At 38.4% G+C, this 19682-nt stretch overlaps 1 protein-coding gene across 1 annotated transcript in view; it reads right to left on the bottom strand.

Moving 5' to 3' along the window:
- The window catches only part of DCDC1 (doublecortin domain containing 1), a 368535-nt gene that overhangs the window by 48123 nt on the left and 300730 nt on the right, over window positions 1-19682 (bottom strand). Inside the window, exons 22-24 of the mRNA XM_042459567.1 lie at window positions 13099-13222; window positions 11260-11441; window positions 3340-3439 (exon numbers count right to left, since the gene is read on the bottom strand). Coding sequence (XP_042315501.1) covers window positions 3340-3439; window positions 11260-11441; window positions 13099-13222 — 406 coding nt within the window. The remainder of the gene's footprint in view (window positions 1-3339; window positions 3440-11259; window positions 11442-13098; window positions 13223-19682) is intronic.

The following is a 19682-nucleotide window of genomic DNA, read 5'->3' as shown; positions in this document are numbered from 1 at the left end:
TAAACTACTTAAACTACTTAAATAAACAATTTTAGAAGCCTAGCGTTGTAGGAGTCTTCTATTGCATATGCTTTGGTAGGAAAAATACCGCTAGCAAATACTGTGCAAATGTACAAGACAGAATTACAATCCCACTTATCCCATTTCCACCCTGAAATAATCAAAGCCAGTGTAATAAGTAAAATGGACTTTTGAACAATTCAACAAGCCTTCATCTGAATTAATATAGAGTATGTTTGAATTGTTTTAAAAAATAAAATAGAGCAAAATAGACAACATTTTTTAGCGCAGCACTTCAAAGGAAATCACAGGTAAAGAGTGTCTAGAAAAGGAGTTAGATACTCTCAGTTTTTTAAAGGCTTACATTAAATAAGAATTACTGAATCTGGAGAAATAATTAAGTTTTTTATTGCATAACAAAATATAAACATGAACATCTAGGATAAAAAATTTTAAAATTTCCCACACTATCAGCATAATCAATCATTCAATAAAATGACAAATACAGTTGTCCCTTCTGATTCATGGGGGATCCATTAAGGACCCTCCGCGAATTGGAAAAACTGCAAATATTGGAGCTCCATTGTTTTTAATGGCTGCATGCTCCCATGCTCACACCATTTAGTCCCTCCTGGCTTCCCTTCCATGGAAATTTGAAACCACGAATGGGAAGTCAGCAAATCCAGAGGGACAACTGTAGTTCTTTCACTTTTAATACAGGAAAAAATGTTACCAGTAGTGAGAACCCTCTGGTCATTTAGAAACTTGCTTAAATATTTAATTCTATTTCATGCACAAAGGAGAGGCTGGAACTGTCAATGTTACTTCATGCTGTTGCCTTGTGCCCTGAACAAAATTATGAATGCAAATTAAACCCATTGACATTTTAAGATTCTGATTCAGATGCCAGATCCTATCTCCAAAGTCTCCTTCTCCACTGTATGATCATTCACCACAAACAGGTGAACCATCATGGACTTTCTTAGAGTTAAATATAAGAAGCTACTGAAGTTGAACCTAGGCGCTGTACAGATGGGCAGATACAATACCCCCGTCACGTGCTAGGGGTTGGCTGAGGATGCAGCGTCCATACCAACCTCACCCCTAGCACATGACGGGGCATCAAAATGGCAGCGCCCTGTACACACAGGTGCCGCCATTTTGATGTAACAGCCATGTCATGTCCAAACGGCACAGTGCAGCTGTTAAGTCTTGGCACTGCTGAAGGGCGCTTGTGGTGCCCTTTCAGCAGTACCGAAAGGAGCTCCAAAATGGAGCTCCTTTTGTGCTGCATATCACTGGAGCGGCCTTTACACAGCCACGCCAGCGATACTGAAGAGAAAGGGGCTGAGTGGCCCCTTTCTCTGTCTCCTCACTGCTGTTGGGGTGTCCTTTTGGCATGAAGCTCCAAGGACATCCCTTTTCAGACTGCGGGGAAGCGGTGTTTTGCCGCTTCCCCAAGGCCTGGAAAAGCGGCGGATCAGGCCCTCTGGGGCTGCTGCTGTGGCAGCTCAGGCCCTGATCCATTGGGGAAAGGGGCGGGTGCAGGCCGCCCCAAAGAGCCGGTCTGTATCCCGCCCCAGACACCTTTCCTGTGACACAGCAGGTGTAGCCACACCAGCATTTTGCAGCAGAATAGAAATGGAGAAAGCCCTCACTAACTAATATCTATTTAATTTTTCTGTCTGAATATAGAAAAAATACTGTTTTGTAATATTGCTGAAGATAGCCTTAATTATTCACTACTGAAAGTGCTTGCCAATATGACAGGAGCATTTACTTCTCTCAAAGAAGAAAAGGGAAGCTGCCTTCTGTAGAAATTACTCACTCTACTTCTACTGATTCATATGAAAGAATTCAAAATAGAAAATAGCATGGGTGAAGGATAGAATCATGGACTCATAGAGCTGGAAGAGACCACAAGATACATCCAGTCTAACCCCTGCAATGCAAGTAGATACAATCAAAGCAAGGGAGTATGTTCCACTGTCAAACAGTTCTTAATGTCAGGAATCTCTTCCTAATACTGAGGTGGAATCTCTTTTCTGGTAGTTTGAAGCCATTGCTCTAGGTCATATTCTTTGGAACTGCAGAAAACAAACTTGCTCTGTCTTCAGAATGACATCATTTCAAATATTTAAAAGAGCTAACATATCACCTCTTAACCTTCTCTTCTCCAGGCTAAATATATCCAACTTCCTCCTCATAGGGCACCATTTTGGTCACCCTCCTCTGGACATATTTCAGCTTGTAAACATCCTTTTTGAATTGTGGTTCCCATGACTGGACACAGTATTGCAGATGAGGTGTGACCAAAGTATAATATAGTGGTACTATTACTTTCCTTGATCCAAACACTGTATTCCTATTTTTGCAACTTAGAATCACACTCACTTTTTAAACTGCTGTATCACACTGTTGATTAATGTTTACTTTGTGGTCTACCAGGATTCCTAGATCCCTTTCATACATAATGTCGTCAAGAGAGGTGTCCCCATCCTATATCTATGCATTTCATTTTTTTTTCTGTCTTGGTGCCTTACATTTCTCCCTGTTGAAATTTAGTACCTCTTGGGAGGAAAGTTGTGATAGAGACAAAACCTCCACCACTATAGCAGACACTAGAACATCTAGTCACAAAGGATGACAAGTTTATGTTTCATCTCACCAAAATTCCCAGGTATAATTCATTCAATCATCCCCCATAGATGCCAATAGGAGTAACTGACCTCAATGGGAAAAGACGGGGGGGGGGGGGGACAATTGTGGGGAGTAGGTGAACAGGAGTTGTGTCAGTGAATTTCTGTCACAACTAAGTAAATTCAGAGATGTCTCTTCAGTTGTGTGGGGAGCCAACCACAAATACTTTGTCTTGGAGAGGTAGCAGTGATATCAACACTCCTAAACAGCTGACCCATTGGAATAAGACAGCAGTACTTCCTTCACTGACTGACTGCTTTTTAAATCTAAAGGTACCACTGAGTTGGACAGATGGCTATGGGATATTTCTGTACTAAAGCTGACACAGAGGTTGTATGCAGGGCTCTCATTTGCATCAAAGCTGGAGCACTGCAGTTCACAAGGAGCTGGCAGAAGCATTTATAGAGGGCTGCTGGTGTCCCACTCTCTGAGAAAAAGGGCCTAATGAAAGACAGAAATAACCAACCTCTACAAGCCCAGGAGCCAGCTTACAGATCCAAATAAAAAGAAGTAAGTGTAACACACCTCAATACATAGCTCAGTTGAGTTTTGAAATGACAAAAGATGTCATTCACTATCATGTACAGTTTATAGGGTATGTTCATACAATTCATGCTTTAAATTTCTTTTTCATCTTACCAACTCATCTCGTTCCAAGTCTTTCAAAAGAAAAATTTCCACCCCATTTCCAGTGAAGAGTCTTCTAGCAGCAAAAGGCAATTTCATTGCTGTAGTGCACCTTGTCAACAAAGGAAAAACATGCATATATGGCTTGGTTTGCACTATCCCTTCAACACACGAAGGAATGGAAATGGCTCATTACAAACAAGGTATTGTTCCTTAGAAATACAATTAACCCAGCACTGTTCTAACCCCATATGGAGCTTCCCATGTTCATGGACTAAGAGCCATAAGTCTAGGTATCTCAGGAAAGCTGTTATTATGTTTTGGTGAAAATTGTTCCAGGTTTGGGAACAACTAATCTGATCTACAGGGAGCTGTTTAAAGGCTGGTGATCCCTCAACTGTACAGAATAGTGAGAAACAATATTTGCAGAATGACAGAGTCAGTGCTTTTCAGGGGGCTTTTATTCTTCCAGAGTCTAAATTGAAGCAGCTTCATTGAGGAGCCTTGGGTGACATTTACTGATGCTTGTTTTGAATTTTTGCCTTTGAAGCTACATTGATATATTTGACAGTAGTTTAAGATGATACTTGTCTTATAGCCTTATATTATTATTTTGTTGCAAACTTTCATGCTTTAGCTAAGAAGTGTGATATATATATACTTTATTATTTATTTTATTTATTTGATTCATATGCTGGCTGCCTCCAGGATCCAAGTTGGCATAAAATACATGAAATAAAATATAACAGGGAAAATAAAATTAGCAACAAGAAGGAAAAAATGTAGCATCTGAACAATCTCCCAGTAAAATGTTACAATGAAGGGTGGTAAAGAAAATGTAACTTTATTTTCTGCTATTTCAGGTATCCTTACACTTAAATCTTTTTTTTTATTATGACTCAGAGTTTAAATTACAATTAACTTGCAATATGCAGTGCTATGGAATTCTAAGAACTGTAGTTTGTTGTGGTTCCAGAGTTCTCTGAAGGAGAAGGCTAAATGCCTCAAAAAACTACAATTCTCAGAATTCCATAGAATTGATCCATAGCAGTTAAAGTGGTGCCAAACTGGATTATTTCTTGTAATAAACATCAGCACTAATAGATAAAACTGAATTTCCTATTCTGTGACAGGATTAGACTTCTTTACGGTCCCATCATCTAAGACCAAACACATGAATGTTGAAAGGTCCAAACAGGAAAATAATAGGTTGCAATGCGGACTGCCTTACCGTTCCAGAAAGTGCTGAAATTCTGTTCTGCATACTTCCTTTTCTGAAATTGCTCCCATCTTCAGTAGTCTCTTCGCTTTCTGTTTCTTTTCTGGGCCAGGCTTTCTAATCAAATTAATCCATCATTGAAAAATCATTTTGTAAAATTAAAGCAATTTGGAGGAATATAAAGCACAATAGCAAACTCTCCATAGACTGGCCCAATTTTACAAAAGCTGTCTTTTCACACAACATTACTGCTATCACTAGAACTTACTATCACTTTGAATATTACAGAGAACACTGATACTACAAAACCAAGTGCTTTGTATCCTCGTATAAGAAAGCTGCACAAGTATACAAGCATCTGAGGCTTGTGCATGTTTCCCATTTGGGAAAAACAAGGCTGCCATGCCACTAGTATGGTGAACACACTCTAGGTTTTATTTTGTAGATTTTTCAGTGCAATGGCAGAAACTTTTGATCCATTTTGGAGAATGGAGGCAAGCAGTTACAGCTTCCTCTATTCTACCATGGTTTAGCTGCCAAAAAGGTAACATAGGGCCGAAGCAGATGGCCCAGAAGGAGTGGCCAGAGGGCACTCTGGCCCCAGTTAGGCCAGGATCACAGCAACTGCACATGCTACTCCCAAAGCAGGTTGCTGCCATGGTCCCAAAGGGGCTGCTGGCAGGAGCAGATTGAAAAGTCTGGCTTTTTCCACTTCAGCATAGCTTCGGAACACTTTGGAAGCATGCACCATGCCCCTGAAGCAGCTTGAAGCCGCTTCTTTTGGCCCATCTATGTTGGGCCATAGTTACCAGTTGTAATGGTAGCAGTGGAGACAGCAGCCAAGTCCTGCTTGGCCATCAGCAATTAATGACCACTATTTCCTTCCTTGCTGTTTCAAATGGTTCCTGGCATGATGCTGTGTAATATGATGTGGGTTCTCCCTACATACCAAATGTATGTAGGGAGATAAAAGAGTTCTGGGAAGCATTACATACTAAAATCCAGAATACACTGCAAACAAAATTTGAGATCAGCCCTAAATTGTTCTTACTGAACATTACAGATGATCTGGAAGGTAAATTAAATCAAACTCAAATTGGCACCCTGCTTTACATGGTCACGGCTGCTCGCTTAATTATTGCAAGGCATTGGAAAGTGGGGAATACCCATATGCTGGAGGATTGGTCTCTAAAACTACATGATCTGATGATAATGGATAAACTGACAATGCTGATTAATGGGAAATCAGAGCAACACTTTCAAAAGAAATGGGGGAAAGTGAAGGAAATGTGGATTCACTGATAATTTGTAACGAAGAATAGCAGACTATTTATGGTGCTGTTGGTCGGCGTTTTTGAGCACACCAGCACATATTTATGTTTATATGACTAATGATTAAGGAAAAATGCTGGTGCCCTGACTTTGTCCCTTTGTTTGTTTGATTGTTTGTTTTTCCAATTTTTTTCTTTAATTGTTGTCCTTTCTACGCCAAAGTCTCAATATGTAACAGAGAGATCTGCGGGACCGATTCAGGGAAAATGGAATTTGTATATGGATAAGCGATAGAAATAAAATAAATTCCAAAAAAAAGTAATATGATGTGGGTTTTTGGCTGTGATAAAAATGGCAACTGAGAAGAGCTCCATTCTACTTCTATTGCCAACATAATACATTTGCTCTCAGTTTTAAAAAGAAAGAAATGTCACCACATCTTGCCTCTGAAAACACCTCCTGTACTTAGCAATTTGAAAAACTCCACAAATATCCAATATCTCCCACACTCCTTTAACGTCTGATCCCAGTAAACTGAAAAGTGTAATGACCATTGTTGTTGTTGGTATTTGACATTAAGTCAGCTTCAACTTATGGTGATGCAATGAATGAGAGATCTCCAAGGGCTCCATCATCAACTGCCAAGCTGTGACTGCCTTCACTGACTCAATCTGCCTGTACCACACTCTCCCTCTTTTCCAACTGCTTCTGGAATGTCCTTCAATGGGAGGCTAGGCTAGCCCTCTCCTTGCTTTCCTTTCACCAGCAGGCAAAGACATTTTTATTCAAGCAGGCTTTTGATATATAATCATGTCATGGTGGCTTTTATATGGGGTGTGTATTCTAGTTATGTTTTTTAACTTTTGCATGTTTTATGTAATTTTATAGTATTTTTAGCTAAATTATTTTAATTGTTTTTAAATTTTCATTGAAAAGTTTTTTAAATGATTTTATCTGTGAGCCACCTTGGGTCCCTCTCTGGGAGAAAGGTGGCATAGAAATGAAATCAATAAATGAATAAACAAAGTGTGTAATAAAGATTCTCAAGACTGGAAATGTGTCCATAATTTTAAGAGACTTTCGGCTAAGGCTGTATTAACAACAGGCTGAGATCTCATCACGACCTCATACTGGTACCAGTTATGCACCTTTATCAAACCCATCTGTATGAACAGTTACATTCATCTGTCATAAAAATCACAGGGGGTTGGGGAGTCTGTCTTACATGACCTGAAATGGAAATTTAACAACTTCATAAAAGCTAGTATGGGGAACTTTTAGATGTTGCCTCAGATCTAGAGAAAACTTTTTAAAAAGCTGGTGCCATTCATTAAATTTCTATGTAAAAAGATCTGAATAATTTTAAGAAGAGCATATTCACTTTTTAGATCTGGCAGAGAGAGAACTAATTATGAGATGTATGCGTCAAAGATTTCAATTTCAGGCTTGACTTTACTTTGAAGATTATTTTTTTAACTTTATCATTTTTGCAGGCAGCCCAGTGGACAGCCTATATGAATGTTACTCATTGTTCAGCGATGTATGAAGTGTATTTAATCAATCTGAAAAAGTAATATTAAACCATTATCAAAAGCATCAGATGTTCTAAAACCCTTAAAAGAAAGGTCAAAAGGTGACATCTCTGCTAACAATGTGAGAAACGATGAATTTAACTTATTCTTTACATCAAAGCTTTTCATTGCTATATGAATATTCAGAGTTCTCTCATATAAAATTGATGTATAAAACTTGCTCATTCCAAGTATAATATTCATTGTTTTCAAGTGGTGCATCCAAACAGATATTTAGATAGATAGATAGATAGATAGATAGATAGATAGATAGATAGATAGACAGACAGACAGAGAGAGATATAGTTATATTCCAGCAAATTAGAAATTATTGGTTTCATATGTAAACTGCTTACATGAAACTTCAGAGGAATGATTGTGCAGAATAGCAACCAATGTATTCACAGCCAACACTTCTTTACAGTCTTGAAATTGGTTGGGGACACAATTCCAAATTATTTCTATAAGGGCCCATTTAGATAATGCAACTGTCTCAAATTTCATTCATTCCATTTTTGATATATTCATCTCAGGAAAAGGTGCTGCCATTTTTGTATAATAATAATGTAAATTAGGCAGCTGGATCTATTTCAGCAAATGGACCAACTAGTCAAGATCTAACAGATAGGTAGGCTACACAAATCATCTATTGGCATGGTTCTACACTTGGCACTTCATTGCCTTTCCACTGTGGCTGATGAAAAGTTGTGCGTGGTTTGAAAGTTTGTATTTTAAAGACCTTGTGCATTGTTCTTTATTTTAAAAAAACACCTCAGTATTATTTATGTATGGTATTCATGTGTAAAAATTAAGTTTCTAGATACCCTGCCTGATATGAGTTAGATCAGAAATATGGAGTTCTTTTATATACCTTCCCCTCAGTCTTAGTATTTATTCTGATCTCTGATCAAAATTTTTTAAAAATCTAAGAAAAACTTCAGAAACAGCATTGGTTTTAGTTAATACCAATTTCTAAGATGACAGCACTAACTAGATTACATTCCTATGGCCGCTTTTTATTCCAAGCCACAGTAAAGAAACTTTTTACAGGCTTTCTGTCTAGTTGATAGCGTTCCTGTGTGCAGTAAACTAGCGTCCTGGGCCCCATCGGGTTCCCATCACGCTCCGTGCGCGCCCCCACGCGTGCACGTTAGAACGCACCGGGGAACGTTTTAACCCCGGTGCGATAATCTTCCTTTTTGTGAACTAAGGAGCACTTTGCCCATTTGCTTTGAAAGACCCATCAGATGGCACATCCTTAGTCAGATTATAGATACTTCACTAGCTAGATCACATTTGTATACTTATCTAATAGCTAACTACTGCGAGCTACACATATTGTTACCAATCTGGTGTGATTGTTGCTCAGGTGAATGCATATCCAGCTAAGATATAGGTAACATGTAAAACTCTAATGCCACACATGACTCCCCCTCAAGATGAGGGCAACTGCTGACATTTTTTCCCCCAGAATGAACACAAATTCAGCTAATACTATTCAAAATATATGCTCATGTTTTTAGACACAGAATTGGTTGGGCCCTCTGAGAGCCACCAGGGGGATTGCAAATCATTTGGAAAAGTATGCAGGACAAATGACTGCCATAAGCCGCACAACTGCAGTCACTCTATGAGAGGCAGTGTGCTTTAGTGGTTTGGGTGTTGGACTAGGACTCTGGAGACCAGTATTTTATTCCCCACTAGGTCATGGAAATCCACTGGTTAATCTTAGAATCACAGAATCATAGAATCCTAGATTTGGAAGAGGCCACAAGGGCCATCCAGTCCAACCCCCTGCCATGCAGGAACTCATAGTCAAAGCACCCTGACAGATGGCCATCCAGCCTCTGTTTAAAGACTTCCAAAGAAGGAGACTCCATCACAATCCAAAGGAGTGTGGTCCAGTTCTTACTGTCAGGAAGTTCCTCTCAATGTTGAGGTGGAATCTCTTTTCCTGCAGCTTGCATCCATTGTCCTGGGTCCTATTTTCTGAAGCATCAAAAAACTAGCTTTCTCCAGCCTCAATATGACATCCCTTCAAAGGCTATCATATCACCTCTTAATCTTCATTTCTCCAGGCTAAACATACCTAGCTCCCTAAGTCTCTCCTCTTCACCAGACCCTTCACCATTTTCATTGCTCTCTTCTGGACACGCTCCAATTTGTCAACATCTTTTTTGAACTGTGGTGCACAAAACTAGACACAGTGTTCCAGGTGAGGCCTGACCAAAGCAGAATAGAGTGGCACTATTACTTCCCTTGATCTAGACACTACAGTCGGCCCTTCTTATACACGGATTTTTTATACACGGATTCAAGCATACACGGTTTGAAAATGTTCCAAAACAGTATAAATTTACCTTGATTTCCCATTTTTATAAGGGACACCATTTTGCTATGTCATTATATTCAATGGGACTTGAGCATACACGGATTTTGTTATACACGGGAGATCTTGGAACCAAACCCCAGCGTATAACAAGGGTCCACTGTATATTTCTATTGATGCAGCCTAGAATCACATTGGCCTTATTGCTGCTGTACCACATAATTGACTCATGTTCAACTTATCGTCTACTAGGATTCCTAGATCCCTTTTACACATAGTCTCATTAAGCCAGGTGTCCTCCAGCCTATATCTATGCATTTAAAATCACACTCTCTCAGCCCTAGAGGAATGCAGTGGCAAACTCATTCTGACTAAAACTTGCCAAGAAAATCCCACAATGTGTTTGCCTTAGGGTTGCCATGAATCAGGAATAGCTTATGAAAGCACACAACAAACAAAACAATCACTCAGAAAAAATGCCATTATTGAAGTGCCTTTTCTCTAGCCTCCATTTTAATGTATGGTAATGGCTCAAATAGTAGGGTGGATGTGAAGCTGTTCCACATTTTAGTGCAAACTTTGAAAGAGTTATCCAAGAGGTTTAAATCTCTTGTTCCCAATATGGTTTAAACTGGATTGTGATTCCAAATATTCAGTTTAAACTATCATGGTTCCCACTTAATTTGAATCACTGAAGCGATTCGGAAAGGGGGGATGGTTTTTACCCATTCAACCCATGTCAAAAAGACACTGGTAAAACTGGGTGTTTTGGGAGCTGGATTGATTTATTTAGAAATAAATCAATTCATCCCAAGTGAGAACCAGGCAGATTCGAATCCGCTCTGGTTCTCACTGGCAGCAGCTTTTTCCAAGCAACTCCACCCCGGCCATGCCTCCCTCCATCCCCAGCCTTCTTCTCAGCCTATCTCCTCCATCCTCCCAGCCCAGCATGCCTCCTCCATCCCCCAAACCTCTCTGCCATGCAACCTGGCCTTCTCCGCCGTGTGGCCTAGCCTCTCCGCCCGGGCCTTCCTGCAGCTTCTCTAGCACTGGCCTTGTTCCAGTGCAAAGATGGTGGGAACCACGTGCAGGGCCAATATGAATCGTAGATTCGATTCAGAACCTCATTTAACAGGTAAATGGGAATTTGGCAGAAAATCCCAAAATAGGTTTAGCGTGTTGGATAACACCATTGAAGTTTGGACTGGAATCAGAAGTGGATTTATCAACCCACTGATCCAGCAACTTCTACTGCTCCACCTGAAGAGACTGCTTCATATTAGTGGAGGCTCCACATGGGCATAGCCAGCCAACAGCTGCATGTGCTTCCACATGTAAATGTGTAAAGCCAGACTGGTGTTTAGACTTAAGTTTTCTTTTTCTCTGCAAATCAAAATAGCTTGTTATTTTTGAAGCTCTTTGAATGAAAAGTTTAAATCAGCAAGGGATCTGCAAATGAAGACATTTCCAGATTAAAATATTTCATTCCTGAAAACATGATTGCTACTATTGGATTCTTAAAATTTATTGCATTTTCTTACTGTTTTTTCATCACAGTTGAACAATCCAGTCCAAGAATAAAGATGGCCTTGTTTTTGTCCTCTTCTCCATTTTTGAGAACCTTCAGTCTCAAAGGCATGTAGCTGTCTTGCATCTTACCAGCAGGTTTCTTTAAAGGAGGACTGTTTGGAATCAGCAACCCTTCAATGGGCCATTCAAAAGTCTTTCAGTAAACAAATTAAATGTTTATTCCATTAATATCATACCAAAATCAACAATTTATAGCTATTAGAGAAGTTGAGTTACACATACACTTTAATGATCTTTACAACTCCCAGAGATGGGTAGCCTGAAGTATCCTCATATTGTGGGTTTGTGCAAAGGGCTGAGATAAAAGACCACCAGCCTGTATGTGCAAATCCCAGCTCTTCTGCATATACGATTCAGCCAATAAAAGCTCATTCATTAAATGGTTCTTCCTAAATTACACAAATGCTTGGACATTTAAATACATCTTTTATATCTTTTGTTGTACAATTCACTTTATCAAAAAAAACTTGGCTTTACTGTGGATAAAAACAAACAGGACATTTTTTGGCAGTAGTATGATGGGAACTATTCTTATTGCTTTCACTAACATATCTGTGTTCAATCTAGACTACTTCAGTGTAGTACTAGTAATATATGTGTCACTTGAGAGCTGCTCCTGTAAATTACCCTCCACCCTATTTAAAATGCTAAACTGTCATGGCAAAATGTATCTATATTTAAAAGCATATGCAAGGCTAGTGAATTCTGTCTTCTCAGACATTAAAGAATGAAACATAACAGCACTTTGAAGAAGGAAAACAACATGTCTAAAATCATAGTTAACAGACACGTGTTATAATTCAATTCAACCCCCCTACAAAAACAACAACAAAACACTGCTTGATAATACTCACTCTTGGCATTTTTCACCATTAACCAAACCTCATCATTAGAGCTTCTACTGTGATTATTCACAGTAACAAATCCCTTTGTGATATTCTTACATTTTTTTAAAAAAGAAAACACGGATAATTTAAATGGCATATTAATAACACCTGTCCTAAGCAGCCCTTTGCATAATAAAGTTTTTTTTTGTCTTGTGATAAAATTAATGTTAAATTCCATTCACCATTTCCTTCTCTCATTCTATACAGGTCTGTCTTCGATCCTCTGTCCCACCTCTGTCCCCAGTTCAAGAATTTGCTTACAACAAATTTTAATTTGCTCACACGAAATTACACACGTGGACAGAATTACACATGCAAGACACAGAAACTTTTTTTAAAAAGACATGAACAGATTGAACTGAATTTTGCACATTACTTCTTTGGGTGGAATACATTATAACCAGGATACAAGACTTTCCCACAATTTCCCCAGCTGCCACCAGCTCAGTTCAGACTGAGGATTGATGCATCATTGCCTGTGAATACTAGATACACTGCATTAAAATGATGACCTCCACCCAAGCCTCACAAGAGTTTTCCAACTGCCACTACTAGCAAAAGATGCAACTAAGAGAGTGAGCTCATGTGGGCAGGAAAAGAATGAGTGAGTCCCATACAATCTGCCCCATAAACTCAGGTCCTCTGAGAGACATCTACTTCAGTCAGTCAAAACTAGGCTGAGTGTTACCCATTGGCCGTTTTCTTAAGCCACCCCAAGAATGTGGAATGACTTGCCAGGAGAAACTTGTCTGCTTGAAATGTTGTCTGTGTTTAAATCAGCAGATCCACAGGGTTGAGATAGGTAAGAAATCATAAACATAATCACAATCATTTCATCAGATATATACAAATGCTCGCCTGTGTATGTGTTTCTATTTTTTAACTTTTCAAGCACTGAATTACCTCATTTAGTTCTCCATTTGGAAGGACAGGCCACATATAGGTCAGCTTATTCCACAAAGGATTGTCCACTTTTGACTGTTTCCACTGACCAGGCTTACTTACGCCTTCATGCTTGATGGCCCACCTGAAAGAAAAAGAAAGGCATTTTTTTCCTGATCAGAAGTATCAGCAAATATTTCCTCTACAAGTACAGTGCAGACAAGGAAAAAGTTACAGTGTTTTAGCTCCTTTATATAGATGAATCTTAAAACAAAAAAGAAAAAAATTGATGACCTTTATTTGGGTTTTCATGGATCTAGGCAATCCCAATCTTAAGGTATCAGCCCCATGTCTGCCTATCCTTATATCTGTCTGCTTTTCTCTCTGTTTGCTTGCTTGCTTTTCTCTGGTGACTTTCATCTTAGTCCTCCTGCTTATTTAATTTGATTTAAATTTATATTAATTTGGTTTTGTGCATTATTTCTATAGCATTGTTTTAAAATGAATATAAATGTTAGAATTCAGAAACACAGCTGTGTTAGTCTGGAATATCAATATGAAAAGGGATCTCATACTGCCCTTGAGACGAACTTTATGAAAGAAGTTGTAGCATAAGCTTTCATAGACCTGGCCTACTTCTTCAGTTGCAATGTTGTTATGACCTGTCTTTTAGATAATTTTTAAAGGCAGAATAAATTAATATAATTATATATAAACATACATATACATCATATGTTATATGCATGTGCATATATGTATGTAAATATTATATACATGCATTAATACAATTTTATATGTATATATATATGACAAAGAGCCAGTGTGGTGTAGTGGTTTGAGCATTGGACTACAACCCTGGAGACCAGGGTGTGATTCCGCACAGCCATGGAAACCTACTTGGTGGTCTTGAATGAGTTGCACACTCTCACCCCCAAAAACGTCGTAGTTAGATTTGCCTTATGGTAACCATTAATTCGGAAATGATTTGAAGGCACACAACAACAACAACAAATGGCTATAACAGGTATGACTGTTTTATGTATAAGAGCACAGAAACACATACCTGTGCATTAAAAATCACACACATCGTAATTAATTCATACCCACCACAATTGTTTTTCATGGTGTTTTATACAACAGAGTCAGGAGTGGGAAGATGGGTGGATAGACAGGCAGGCAGAGAATACTGAATGCATCTGAAGAAGTAGATTGTAGTCTATAGATGCTTAAACCATAATAAATCCCATAATCTGTAATGTGGCACCAACTAGTGAAGCATATAACATATAGAAGGCTTTGTGGTTTAATTCTCACAGAAGAAGTTCTCAAAGTTCTTTAAAAGTTCCTATTTTCTTTGTGTATAGGTTACTTCTGGAATGAGTGAGTGCATGAGTGGTTCACTGGCATTCTCTTCAGTAAAAAACTGTTTTGGATCCAATTGCACAAGAAAGCTTGAAAGCAGAAAGCTTGTCAGGATTCTGCCAAGTCTTGTGCATTATTGTCAATGAACATTTGCAGAATACACCACATGGTTTTTCCTGAATGTGCTATTAAGCTGCCAGGTTTCAGCACAGTATGAGTTTTAATAACCAAGCTCAGGTCTCCTGAAAACTGTGTATTATAAATGAAAAGCTGACACTCCTTAACTGAATTAGCATTAATATGTAGAAATAACATGATTTTCTAAGTGCTAAAAATGCATTCTGCCTTTACAGCATTTCTGTTTTTCTTTGGTTTTTGCCTGTGCTTTCCATATAATCTCTAACTTGAGCTGTACTAGTTCTTATTTGCAGCCACTAGGGGGAAACAATGATTCGCGGAAGTCCGGTTGAGAGACATTTCTTTTCAAAGCTGCATTCCCTTTAATTCCAGTTAATATTATTTCATTTTCCTTTTATTACAGACGCATTTCTCCAGCAGATGTCTCAAAGGAAGTAAAATATATCTTCTTGTGCCTCAGATAGCTGTCAAATCTCTCTTTTTCAAACATGCATGCACAGCTCAAGGCAGGGTTAAAAACAAAGCAACAAGACTTTTTAACCCCATAGTCAATAGGTATGCTACAAATTTGTTTGACTACAAAAAAAAAGGGGGGGGGAACCACTGAGCATGGTTTCAACTGAAGCGAAACACTCTTTCCCGACACTTTATCACTTCCTTTTGCATGGCATGAAACTTTATGAGAAAACTTTGAAAAGAAATTCCATCCTATGCATGTTCATTAAGCACTGGAATTTACTTCACTGGAATTGGTCTACAAGAAATAGTAATAGCAACAGCAGCTTCATTTATATACCACAAAGCAGTCTCTAAGTGGTTTACAACTGTACGATAATTGCCCCCAACAAGCTGGATACTCATTTTAGTGACCTCGGATGGATGCAAGCCTGAGTTGATCTTAAGTCCTATCTGGTATTGAACTCACAACTTTATGGCTTTGAGCTAGTGGCTTCAGTATAGGCATTTAACCAAACATTATAGCTTTAATTCCATTTCTCTTCATTAATTTATTTGTAGCACTCTGCACAGCTCAGATGCATTAGGACTATAAATGGAGTTCATCAGAAAATTATGTGTGGTCCAAGAGTTTCAAGAACATTTGTGAATGCTTTGCTGGAGAAATTTTTGCATCCCAGTACAGGTCTTTCTGAAAACAGTACATAGAATTTTATTTAAAGGAGAACAAAGTGGCAAGAAAACTTTACTAAACTCCCACTTGAACAGAAGGATCATAACATTTTAATAAAATTTCAATTCAAATACTTCAGCTTGTGGCAATTGGGGAAATATCTTGATAGAGTTCAGCTACTTTTGTTTCAATCTATGCATATAATGTGATGTAGACAATGGTCCTTGTCCAATTCAACTATGTTCCATAATGTAAGGAACCACAAAAAATGATAATACAAGATAGGACTCCACAAAAATCAGACACCTTGCCATCCAGGTGGTATGAAAGCTGAGTTTTCTTCCAATTTAATCTATTAAAAACAACCATATTGATACATTAAATGACTTTTCCACAGTGCAAAAAAGCTGATCATTGTTTCACAGATTCTGAAGAACTGCTAGCTGAACTGTGGGCTGCCTTATTATTATTATTATTATTATTATTATTATTATTATTATTATTATTATTATTATTATTATTATTAACCTTTATTTATGAAGCACTGTAAATTTACACAGCACTGTACATACAATCTTTTTAGTTAGACGGTTCCCTGCCCTCGGGCTTACAATCCAAAAAGACATGACACAGAAGGAGAAGGGAGTGGTGGAGGGAAAGTGTAAGAGGTCCAGCAGTTCCTCTCTACCTCCAAGGCCTGGACCAAGGCAGATGGACTGGAGGGTTAGAAACTGTTCCAGGAAAATGATTTCATATATAGAAATATACATTTAAAAATATTATGGAAAAGATAATACTGGTGCCCCTGCTTGCAATACTTATATCACAATTTCTAGCCCCAACATACTCTCAAAGCAGCTTGTAAAATATTTACTCCAAAGAACCACATTCAAATGTAACACTATCAGGAACAGACATAAACAGCCAGGATTATTTGGTTATCATTATCTGCCCTTGCCCTTGGTCTTCCTTAGTATTACTCTTTGGCAGACCTAAAGGTAGTGTAGTAGGATGAGCAGTTAAAACAATTTCAGACCATGATGGAGGCAAGATTGATTGGGCGGGATACAAATAAATCTATATTATTATTATTATTAGTAGTAGTAGTAGTAGTAGTAGTATTAAAGTCTTCTCTTCTTTTAAGGAAATGACTGGGACTGAGTATAATGAACTCATCTGGCCCACAATGAGGGCAAGTCTTCCCTGATGTTTTATGAAACCCCTAACTACATATTTGCAAATATGCAAGTCCCTTATACGTAAATCCCCATTCTCACCCTGAAAATTAGTTGTCCTTCCCCACCACACACCGCTACCAGATTGTCAGTCTGGACATGTCTGGCAGTTTGTGAAAGAGAAAAGACAGCCTGGCAAGTAAGAGTCCAGAAGCCATGCCAAAGCCACACTCCAGTCCTAAGGTACTAGTGGATTCTTTTACACCTTTTTGCACAAGGTGTTTGTGGCAAGTTGCTAATAATACAAAGATAGACACAAACAGGTGATGTAGGCACACAATTTATATCCTGGCCCATATTCAGTTGTTCTGATGCAGTTGCTTTATCTATTCTGTAAATGCTGGCAGGTGATATAATCCTCCATGCTTCCATATGTGGGTGGCTTGATAGGAAATCTCAGTGCAATATCCTCTAATCATGTCCCCTCTTTTTGCCTTTCTCAGAACATTCTTCCATTTTTCTTTTTCTTTTTAAAATTATGCTGCAATTTACAGGTTGAATTCAACAACACATAGGAAACAAAAGAGTTAAAAGAATGAAGCTTTTGGGGGGGGGGGAAGTTTAAATTAAAGTTAACCTTTCTCTGTCTTCTATCAAGTAACAATTATACTGTTTTTAATCTGTTAATGAAATGAAATAAAATGAAATACAATATGTACTCTGAACATGATATTCTACATAATAATTAGTTTGCAGAAAACTAGACCAAAACAGCATGCTTCTAATAAACAGGTACAGAAAAATTAGCAGCTTTGCATACTATTACTGACAAGGACAAATGATATTTTCCTTGTACAGTACATTTTCTTCAAAAATACAACAGTTCCTTTGTACAGTGGTTCATTACTTATCCATCTCGCAGACATGCTACTATAGTTCATACAAGACTTTTCCTTTCTTTTCTCTTTTTAGAACTTTGACTCCCTCTTCAACAGCAATATGGATATCTCAGACTATATCACTATTGCAACCTGCCAACTATCCAATGATAACAAGATCTGGGCAGTTCAAGTTACTCTTATAAGTTACTTTTATACTACCATCCCAATATTTAATAATAAGCTTTATTTATTATTATATCCTGCTTCTCTGTTACAAAGACAACCAGAGTGGCTTACAATTTAAAATTCCAACAATACATTATATAAATAACCCAATCCTCCATCCCCCCTTAAAACGGCAATTAAACATAAATTAAAATTATCCATAAAATTAACAGCTTTTCAAACTAGGTGAGGGGGGGGGGCAGGAGACGCAACATGAGTGAATTCCATTAATGTCTGGGGTTTTCATATTCAGGAAAACTGCTTTTAACTGGTTTTTAGGGTGCATGTACGCTGTAGAGATAATGCAGTTTGATAAGTGCTTTAAGTGCTGTAGCTCTATCATATGGAAACTTGGTATTTATACTTTTACAAGGTCTTTAGCCTTCACTGTCAAAGAGCACTGGTGACTCACAAAACTACAAATCCCAGGATTCTGTAGGATGGAACCATGGCAGTTAAAGTACCGTGAAAGGGTAATGTAAACAAAGAGTAATGTAAACAAAAAAGAAAAGAAAAGGAAAACCTGTCCTGAAGAACATACAATTCTAAATTTTGACATTGGGAGAGAAAGCAAATGGAAGGGGAAGAAGGCAAGGTAATGCAAGCAAATAGTTAAGATGAGCAACTATGTAATTATTTTCATCTGTACAGAGTAAAAGATAAAACTGTATGTTTCATGGAAGCTTTGGTCTCTTGGTGAGTAAAAGAGACAGACCTTGTAGGGTTCAAATACTCCATTGCCCTTAAGGAACTGAGAATGGAGTACTGTAATTCATGAAAAAACAACATGGACTCAGTGCTATCTCACCAAACACACTCACCAAAATTCCATGGCACATTAATAACTGAGGATGTATCAAGTGCAGTGGAGCTCACTTTTTCCCCTCTGTCTTCTTAGGTTTTGCTGGGCCAACATATTAATAGTGATAATTTTGTTGTTGTGTGCACTCAAGTTGTTTCTGACTTATGGTGTTCATGGGGTTTTCTTAGCAAGTTTCTTTGGGGGGGGTGGGGCTGGGTTGCCATTGCCATCCTCTGAGGCTTCAGAGAACTTTATACAGCACTGTGATGTCAGAGGCTAAGGAAGCCAAAATTCATCCTCTCCTTTTCATTGCCACATTTTTCCATTTTGTTTGTCTTCTTTGAGATTTAGAAGAGTGCCCAAGATCACCCAGTGGGTTTACATGGCAGAACCAGGATTCGAAGAATCATAGAGTTGGAAGAGACTACAAGGACCATCCAGTCCAGCCCCCTGCCATACAGGAAATCACCATCAAAGCATCCCGACAGATGGCCATCCAGCCTCTGTTTAAAGATCTCCAAGGAAGGAGACTCCACCACTCTCCAAGGGAGTGTGTTCCACTGTAGAAAAGCCCTTACTGTCAGGAGGTTCCTCCTAATGTTGAGGTGGAATCTATTTTTCTCTTTTCCATTGTTCCATGTTCTAGAGCAGCAGAAAACAAGCTTGCTCCATCCAATGCTCAAATCACTACACCTTGATGGCTCTCAAAGTCATCATGGTCACAACCAAATTTCCAGAAAAACATGTAAACCCTGGAAATTTTACAAGCCAATTAACCTACAATTCTGTCTTGTCCTAAGCTACCTGGAATTTTGTTATACACTGGTACGTACAAGTCTTGCTGCAGTTGTATGCATAGAACTAACATTCTTACTTGCTGGCTGTCACTCTGC

This window comes from Sceloporus undulatus, chromosome 1 (genome assembly GCF_019175285.1).
Source record: "Sceloporus undulatus isolate JIND9_A2432 ecotype Alabama chromosome 1, SceUnd_v1.1, whole genome shotgun sequence".
In the NCBI taxonomy this organism is placed as follows: domain Eukaryota; kingdom Metazoa; phylum Chordata; class Lepidosauria; order Squamata; family Phrynosomatidae; genus Sceloporus; species Sceloporus undulatus.
The sequence above is the reverse complement of the archived record's forward strand: the minus strand, read 5'-3'. Positions and strand labels throughout refer to the sequence as shown.